This window comes from Thalassophryne amazonica, chromosome 12 (genome assembly GCF_902500255.1).
Source record: "Thalassophryne amazonica chromosome 12, fThaAma1.1, whole genome shotgun sequence".
Taxonomy (NCBI): Eukaryota; Metazoa; Chordata; class Actinopteri; order Batrachoidiformes; family Batrachoididae; genus Thalassophryne; species Thalassophryne amazonica.
The window spans coordinates 90,754,449-90,764,030 of record NC_047114.1 but is presented as its reverse complement, the minus strand read 5'-3'; the positions used below and the strand labels follow the sequence as shown (position 1 = coordinate 90,764,030).

The 9,582-nt window shown below is 40.9% G+C and overlaps 1 protein-coding gene across 5 annotated transcripts in view; it reads left to right on the top strand.

Moving 5' to 3' along the window:
- The first annotated feature begins 4,744 nt into the window (after positions 1-4,744).
- LOC117522219 (zinc finger protein 521) overlaps positions 4,745-9,582 on the top strand; it is a 296,467-nt gene continuing 291,629 nt past the window's right edge. For 3 of the 5 annotated variants that reach the window (XM_034183609.1, XM_034183610.1, XM_034183608.1), the window contains exon 1: positions 5,135-5,575. In XM_034183609.1, the coding sequence (XP_034039500.1) occupies positions 5,536-5,575 (40 nt within the window). In that variant the 5' untranslated portion in view covers positions 5,135-5,535. Of the gene's footprint in view, positions 4,938-5,134; positions 5,576-9,582 lie in introns of those variants that run through there. The other 2 variants (XM_034183612.1, XM_034183611.1) reach the window with 1 other exon arrangement.

Here is a 9,582-nt window from a genome sequence, read left to right as displayed (position 1 = left end):
ATGTCAGCCCTGTCATGTAATTTATTTGTCTTTGTATGATTCTTTTCTGCTTGTAGCATTTCTGTTGATTTTTATCTTTCCCATTTGCTTCCAAAATGTATATTTGATTTTCCTCTCCATATTTATAAGGTCTTCCCTCAGGGACACACCATGTCAGACAGCTTTTGGAGCATCATGAGCAACATTCCTCACATGAGCTTTCTTCTGCTTGAAGAAAAATAAAAAAACAACAACAACAACAACATCTAAGCAAGAGTGTACTGTAACTCCGAAACTGAACAGTGGAAGTCAAGTTGCGCCTTTTTCCAGTGACTTTGTCACTAATGAAAGTCGTAAAGCGCCCTGGAGGACTGACGCACTGTGTTTGTGTCTGAGAATGTGTTGGAGATGCACGAGGAGAGACGAGGTGGTAAAACTTTGGGAGATCTGCCTGACAGAGCCCCAAGACAGAGACGGGGGAACTTTGAAACCTTGTTAAGATTGAAGTTTGTCGGCAACTGAGACCTCCTGACAGATTCCAAGCGCCGACAAATACACCTTTCATACGTGTGTGTTTACCAACTTTACTGTAGTTTGCAAAGGCTTTGAATTTGCCAAAGCGCATCACATCAGTCTGTGTCACACTTTGTTGCTTTGATCTTCGGGTGCACATGGCAGCGTGCGGGTGGGGACATAATTTGAGAAGCAAAAAGGTGTGTTTAAAAATCACAAAGATCACACCTCCCTTTAGTCTTTATTTGGGATGTTTACGTCGTCAGACCCGTTTGGGTCAGAACATCACAAATAAAGACGAATGAGGGTTCTGGTGGTATTGCAAAGAGGATTAGCATTTGTGTTGAGCAGCAGGCCCATGGAGTAATGGGTTACACTGGACACAGGTAATCTGGATTAAAAAAACCTATTATAATAATTGTTTATGTAAATAACAAGTCAATAGTAGAACAATAAAGAAAATATTAAAACAATAATAAATGGGAAATGGACGACATTTACAGTAATGTTCAGAATAATAGTAGTGCTATGTGACTAAAAAGATTAATCCAGGTTTTGAGTATATTTCTTATTATTACATGGAAAACAAGGTACCAATAGATTCAGTAGTTTCTCACAAATCCAACAAGGCCAAGCATTCATGATATGCACACTCTTAAGGCTATGAAATTGGGCTATTAGTAAAAAAAAGTAGAAAAGGGGGTGTTCACAGTAACAGTAGTGTGGCATTCAGTCAGTGAGTTCGTCAATTTTGTGGAACAAACAGGTGTGAATCAGGTGTCCCCTATTTAAGGATGAAGCCAGCACCTGTTGAACATGCTTTTCTCTTTGAAAGCCTGAGGAAAATGGGACGTTCAAGACATTGTTCAGAAGAACAGTGTAGTTTGTTTAAAAGGTTGATTGGAGAGGGGAAAACTTATATGCAGGTGCAAAAAAAAATTATAGGCTGTTCATCTACAATGATCTCCAATGCTTTAAAATGGACAAAAAACAAAACAAAAAAACAAACAGACGCGTGGAAGAAAACGGAAAAGAACCATCAAAATGGATAGAAGAATAACCAGAATGGCAAAGGCTCACCCATTGATCAGCTCCAGGATGATCAAAGACAGTCTGGAGTTACCTGTAAGTGCTGTGACAGTTAGAAGATGCCTGTGTGAAGCTAATTTATTTGCAAGAATCCCCCGCAAAGTCCCTCTGTTAAATAAAAGACGTGCAGAAGAGGTTACAATTTGCCAAAGAACACATCAACTGGCCTAAAGAGAAATGGAGGAATATTTTGTGGACTGATGAGAGTAAAATTGTTCTTTTTGGGTCCAAGGGCCACAGACAGTTTGTGAGACGACCCCCAAACTCTGAATTCAAGCCACAGTTCACATGTCCTTGAAATGGGTGTTTCAACAAGACAATGACCCCAAGCACACTAGTAAACCAGCAAAATATTGGTTACAAACCAACAAAATTAATGCCTCGCAGATGTGAAGAAATCATGAAAAACTGTGGTTATACAACTAAATACTAGTTTAGTGATTCACAGGATTACTAAAAAAGCAGTTTGAACATAATAGTTTTGAGTTTGTAGCGTCAACAGCAGATGCTACTATTATTGTGAACACCCCCTTTTCTACTTTTTTTTTTTACTAATAGCCCAATTTCATAGCCTTAAGAGTGTGCATATCATGAATGCTTGGTCTTGTTGTATTTGTGAGACTTTACTGAATCTACTGGTACCTTGTTTCCCATGTAACAATAAGAAATATACTCAAAACCTGGATTAATCTTTTTAGTCACATAGCACTACTATTATTCTGAACACTACTGTATATAGCGCTTTTCCATCTGCATCAGATGCTCAAAGCGTTTTACAATTATGCCTCACATTCACCCATTCATACAAACATAGATGTCAGGGTGCTGCCATACAAGGCGCTCACTACACTCCGGGACCAACTAGGGGATTAAGGACCTTGCTCAAGGTCCCTTAGTGATTTTCCAGTCAGGCTGGGGTTTGAACTGATGATCCTCTCATCTCAAGCCCAACGCTTAACCACTAGGCTATCACCTCCCCCAAATATATAGAATATATACATAAAATATAGAATAGAAAATATGCATAGAATATATAGATAAAATTAAAACAAGACACCAAATTACGCACTCTCAGTGAATATAGGCAGTTGACAACAACAATAACAATAAAAATTTAAGTAAATAATAGAAGAAGAAATAAAACTAAACTATAAAACTATAATGTAAAATATATACATGAAATTAAAACAATAAGATGCCAAATGACACACCCTGTTGTGAGCAACATGGTTTATAATGCCTCAAAAATACATTCATACATGCTAACATAATGTTGCATTCAGAAACCTCTGACATTCATGAAGACCAGATTAAAAAAAACCTTCTGGAAAAACAGTGTGTTCATGAGTTTACTTTGGACAACCTTCGAAATATGTTTTTAGAATTTAAGTCATCATCTTCTTCGACTATACCACAGTAGAGCTAGGCTAACATTAGCTGTTGGGCTAAATTAAATTGTCAAACACTTTTTTGCCAATGTGTGGTGCTGTTAACCTAATTAATTGTATATAGAATGTGAATATATTACATATAGCAGTAAGATCTTGATAAAAATTCATTTTAAGATGTATTTTCAAATTAGTACCATTGCGCTTTCAGCCATTGCAAAGGGGGCCGCCATAACGTTAACTTGGCTACCTCTGGTTGTTCAATTTCCTCATAAGTTTCCGAGCTAAAATTCCGGCCTGATGTAGTGTTCAAGGCATTTTTCCCCGAGCTAGAGGTTGGAAACTCTCAACTTCCAAGGGTCCTGAATGTAGCATTAGTCCATTAGCATTGATAACGTGACGTTAATGCTTGCTATCATAATGGGGATAATGTTAGCATGAGCTGATTGAATGCCTCCAGTGTGAACAATGGGATGCATAATGTACTTTAAAAAACATACTTACAGTTACAGTTTCACTGAAAATTTTACAGGTAATTTTACATCTGAAAAAACAGTTTTTGAGATTTTCTTAGCAAGACAGACATTACAAACTAATTAAACTAGCTAACATATAAGGACACAGATTTAGGTCTGAGAGAATGATAATAGATTTCCGTCTTATTTTATTGTTTTAGTGAGCGGTTTCGTGGTGTCGTGGATGCGGCAAAGTGCAGCACCACACACTGAAAAAGAGAATGTTTGAACCAGCTTTAAAAAAAAAAGATAATTTATAAAAACCTGAATGAATTAAGTTGTTTGAACTTAAGTTTGTAAGTTAGAGTTGATTTAACTTTCAAACTTAAGTTCAAGCAACTTAATTCATTCAGGTTTTTACAAATTGTATCTTTTTTTAAAAGTTGGTTCAAACATTCTCGTTTTTTCAGTGTACCGCATGATCCCAGACTTCACTTTTTGCATGCATGTTTTATGATAACCTGCAGTTTTACATCTACAACTGAATCAAGACACAAAAAAGACCTTTTGAGGTAAGAAGTTGAATTCTACGTTCTCGTCGCCTCAGATGCGGTAACAGGTCTTATGAACTCCAATCTGCAGGTTGGAAATACCCCACAGAATCACAACCTGCTCACACTATTAACTTTTATAGTTATAGTTAACTTTTATCATGGATTTTCTTGAACAAAGCTAGGTTCCTGACTGGAAAAGGCTATCAAAGGTTGCTGTTAATTTTCTTCGGCCACGCCGGCACGTACCTCGGATTTGCCCTATTGACTGCTTCTGTCTTTCCCTGCAGGTCTGTGCAGAAAAAACTCAATTTTTCTAATGGAAATTCGTCAGAATTGGGGGGAAAAAAAAAGTGTGATTCGTAGACGGGGCCCCGGCTGAGGCGAGGAGCCGCTGACTCCTGCGGGATTCCTCTCTGGATCTCATTTTCACATAGCAGGGGCTGAAGGTGAAGGTGCAAGTGCGCAGAATTTGTTATAAGGCATGAATTTAAAAATATGTAATGATAAACAACAAGATCAGCACCAATAATAATTCCAGAGAATCAAAAACAGTATTTGTGCCATTTTTCCCCTCCGCATACATGTCAGCTGTCAGGCATAAAGTCTTTCTGCTTAACCGTTTCCACCAGAAGGGGGACCAGTCCGTCTGCCGAGCTGAGGCTGAGGAGACGCCAGGGTGAGCGCGCCGACTCTGGGTTTGGAGTTCCACTCCGGATCCGGGGACCAGCAGATCCAGCAATCCGCATCTTGCCGCGATCCCTCGGATTTTAATCATGCCTCTCTGTCTGTGTGTGAGTGCAGGCAGGCTGACAATGATTTCCTCAGTGATTACGTACAGAGCGAGTCCCTGCGGGGTAGGGGCCCCCTCTGGAGCCATCCTGATGGCTTTGGGGGCCTTGCTTCCATTTTCCATTATTATGTGGACTACCGGAGCGACAGCGCAGTCCAAGACCTTGCAGGTTTGTGATGAGGAGGGAGCTTCCATCTTCTCTCTGCTTCTTCATCCTCTTTTAAGAGCAATTTAGACGTAGACTTAGACCAGATTTCGAACCTAATTCCCGATTAGCACGGCGGAGTGAGGAAAAGGAAGTCTTTAATAGTTTCGATGCTGTTCGGTGGACATGAAGTGAAAAGTCGATTTATCGGGGTTTTTTGTTTTTTTGTTATCCTCCCTTTTTCGGGGGGGATTTTGTTGCGCTTTTTTGCGCTCTGGCAGGAGGCGTTTTGCTGATGTCTTTCTCGCGCCGACGTGTTTGGCCAAAAGCAAATATTCTCCGGTTTTCCGAACTGCGCATCATGCCAACACGCGTGTGCGTTTTAGCGGAGAATGGAAGCGCATGACGGAATATTCTCACACTTTTTCCCGACACCCAGCTCAACTAAAGCAGAGTCGGCGATACCGATCGGGATAATTGGATTTTGTCACGTCCACCTACTCATCACAAAAATAAGTCGCGTTTAGGCTGGAATGCGAGAAAGGCGCCTTTACGCACGGCGTACCTTTTTTGCACACGTTTTCAATCAGAAACTGAGCAACTTCAGCGGGTTTTCTGTAGGATGTCGCGCCGCAAGCAAGCTAAGCCAAGATCCCTGAAAGGTAAGTGATGTTTTTTAGCGCAACACCAAGTCAACTTAGCGCTGATTTACACTCAACTGTTCTGATTTTTACGCATTTGGAAGTGTTGTTGCGCAGGGAAGCCGTGCGTAATTGGCACGGGGTTGGGGGTGGTGGTGGGTGTTTACTGGTAGGTTTAGACTGTGATGGGTGTTAAAAGCAGTTCGTTTTGTTTGTTTGTTTTTTTTTTTTTTTTTTAATTTCAGAGCAACAGTGCAGTGCGTCAGCAAAAAACATCTGGATGTGTTAAAGACGCTCCTGTTTGGAACTTGAGCCGTCTAATGGAATGGGGCGCGGAGTCACGTGACCTTCCCCCACGTCTAAGGAGGAAATATTTTATGTTTTGGGGAAAGGGAGGGCTGTGCCAGTAGAGGTGGGGTTACACTTGGATGTAAAGGTAACTTTAATTGGACCTGCAAAAGTTGCAAACATCTGGATGCCAATTAAATGCTACTACTACTACTTCTTCTTTTTAAACTTTGGGCAGCTGACACCAGCAATGACATGACTTTTTGTGCCAGAGCCATTAATCCATGACCTAAAAAATTTTTTTAAAACTGATATTTATTGATTAGATTCATTCTTAAGGAAAAGAAAGCTCAAATCCAGATTGTTTCACACTCACACACAATTATTTGTTTGTTTTGCCTGATTGACATCATTGCAAATTGAACAGATTTCACTTTTTTTACTGTTTGCCTGCACTCTGGGCATTTAACTTTGATTTCTGCCTAAATTAAATGATTTTTTTAATAATATATGACAGATTTAATAAGCTATTTAGGGCTAATATTGATTTTAAAAGTGAGTCATAATCGGCACCATATTGGGAGCTCAGGTGAAGCAGTGGGTTGTCCACTGAACTGAAGGGTTGGCGGTTTGCTCTTGGTCTGTGAGTCCAAGTGTCTTTAACCAAGACACTGAACCCCCATATAGGTCTGGGTGCAGTCTTGGTTGGTGTCAGGAAGAGCATCTGGTTGTAAAACTTTAGCCAAAACCAGAAAAGCACAATGAGCTCAGAGGAAAATGTAAAATAACAACAAGACAAAGAACTGGATTATTCAACAAAGGCAAAATTTGCAGTTTGGGCAATTTCTTTTCCTATTATTAACATTTTACAAATTTAAAAATAATCAGTCGATGATATCCAGTTGACTGTCACGCAGTTGGCGGTACAGGCGTCTACTAACAACATATTTCTGGGTTCAACCCCCCGGTTACAACTGAAGTGCCAAAGTGCCCCTGAGCAAGATACCAAATCTGCAAATGGCTCAACCTTGGGACACTTTGACCCCACCCTGCCCCCAACCCTGCACGCCGTGCATCGATAGCGAAAACACTCATGAGCTGCAATTTTGTCTTCTTGTTGGGCTATGCGTAATTTGATAGTGCATTTGTACAAGTGAGTGAGTGTGAGAGAGATGTGCACGTACGCACGCACACACACACACACACACGCACACTACTTTCCCCAAGTAGTGTTTTGCTGCCGGGGCGAGCTGCTGGCTCTGGAGCCTGTGAGCTCCAGTTCATCTGGCAGGCATTGTATTTTGCTCAGCAAATAATTGTCCACAATTTCACATTCCCAGCTTGCGGTCTGTGCACCCCTGTCGTCCCTCTGTCTCTCTCTCTCTCTCCCTCTTCTCCTGTTCATTCTCGGAAGTCTTCATCTCAAAGGAAGATTACATGGTCTGCGGTAGAACATTCATGCAGCCACCATTTTAAATCGATACCCAGGAGAGGGTGGAAATGTGAGTGCATGCACATCTGAAATTTGCCTTTTCCAGAACCTTCACCACTCTAGTCACCATCAACAACTCTATAGATAGATTTCCTATTTTCTCATAGCAGATTGCTCCCCCTCCCTCCTCCTTTTTTGTGTTAGTCGATGTCACATTTGCCACTCTGAAAAGACACATCACTTATATATAATCTTCCTCTGCCAGCATACGTGCTACAAGTGTGTGCAGGATTCCAAAGAACATCTGTTAACGTTTTTCTATGTGTGTGTGTGTGTGTGCGTGAGCGGGAGGAGAGTGAGAGTCAGTATTGGTATGCAAATGGAGTCAGAGTGATGACATTGTTTTGCCGTTGTCGCTGAAATTTAAATTGGAAAAATGTGCTGCACAAAATATTCCCGGCTTTTATGTCTTCATGCCGAGCGCTCAGGCGCAGCAGAAATGCAGATACGTCAGAGATATTTCCCTGCTTTTGGATCAGACCCAAGGAAGGCCGAGCAGATGTTATTTATCGCTCTTTGTCTTGTCTTCTTCCTTTGGGACGCTGTGAACTTATACAGATGTCCACAATAAGTTTTCATGCTATTTTGCTTTTTTTAAGAGGAGATGCTGCTTGCTGTTGTTTTTATTTATTGTTGGCTAGAAGAATTTGAGAGTTGGTTGCATCTTTGCATGTGTGTCAGCAGCGTATTCCCATGTGGATCCGCGTGTTTACAGATGCACAAAGGCTGTTTCTTAAAGGTGGTGGTGGGGGGTAGAATGCAGCTGCAGAGTTCACATTTCACTTTTATAGGTTGTCTCCTGCTGACTCGAAGCAGCGGTCAGCGCGTCGCTCTGCAGAAAAAGGGGCATAGACGAGGTAGAAAGGACAAAACGTGCCGCCGACTCCGGCTGTATGCAGAGGAGATGAGAAAATAACAGCATGACAGTGTTTCCCAACACATACAGACACACTTCCTTAGTACTGGCTGCTTGTGGGAGTCAGAGGTTATGTTTTTGGTCCCATCGAGGAAAAGGCCAACATTACAAGTCCCGTTTCAATTAAGTCTGAGAGACAGATCCGGCTCGGTTATTGCTTGGGGGAATAAATGGCACAGGATGAGACCATACATCATTCGCTTATATGCAAACACTTCACCCCAGCCACTGACATTTGCTCAATCCCAAGCCGTGTGTGTGTGTGTTTCTCAGCCGTGTGCACACTGTAATTTTGTTTTGATGTGCAGACGCTTTGGGTCGGCACATTGTCTCTGTCGGCTCAGCGAGGAGGAGGATCTCCAATCCAAATCCTGCATGTGGCGTGTGATGACTGCCACGTTGCCTGTCCTGCAGCACTTCCTGGCTAAAGTGAGGCTGCGTTGTGTTTTTTGGGGGGGGGGGAATCTGGAGCACAGTTGAAGCTGTCAGGCCTCAGTATGTGTGTGTGTTTGAGCTGGGGAGGATATTTCCTGATCTGTCACCCGTATATACAAATATATTTTAGGCATATTCCGGTGTAATTCCTGATCATTTTGCAAGCAGTCGAGTGAACTCTGAGTAGCTTTTGGGTGAAAATTTTTAGTGGAAATGTGTAACAGGTGGATTTATGTACTGGATTCAGGGTATCTTAAAAATAAAGTTAGTAACACCTGCAGTGCAGCTGATTTTTTTTTTTTTTTTTTTTCCTGCAGCTCAGAATAAAATTTAGTGAATGTGCAACATTCAGAGAGTTGTGCTGTTTTTTTTTTAATCGGCAAACCACAACATCTGATTTATGCATGCTAGTTTTTTATTTATTTATTTATTTTTTTACATTTGGACCATGTCAGTTATGGATGCATAGCCACGCCCCCTTTAAGGCCTTATTTACTCAGGGAGCAGCTAACGATATTTCACTGAATTCATTGATTAGGATTATTAGTGCTGCAAAATGAGAAGTAAAAACATTCCTGTTTCCACTTCCAACTGATGAAGCTGGTTTCTCAAAATTATTCATATCGTCCAATCAGCAATGAAAACCTACATACAAGACCGTGAAAAAAACAGGCATGATCACGATTTATTTATTTTTGTAAAACAACAATCTTCTAAAAGTCATGAAATTCTTGCAAAAAGTTAAGTGTTAAGAATAAAAAAAATCCTTTGCGCCTTTAAAACTGTTCTTTTGGTGAACAAGACCATCTTATTGATCGTTTTATTGTTTTTCTTTGTAGTCAGTTTGTTGCTTGTCTTTGTGGAATTAGTTTAAAACCCTTTCTAAACCTGTATATC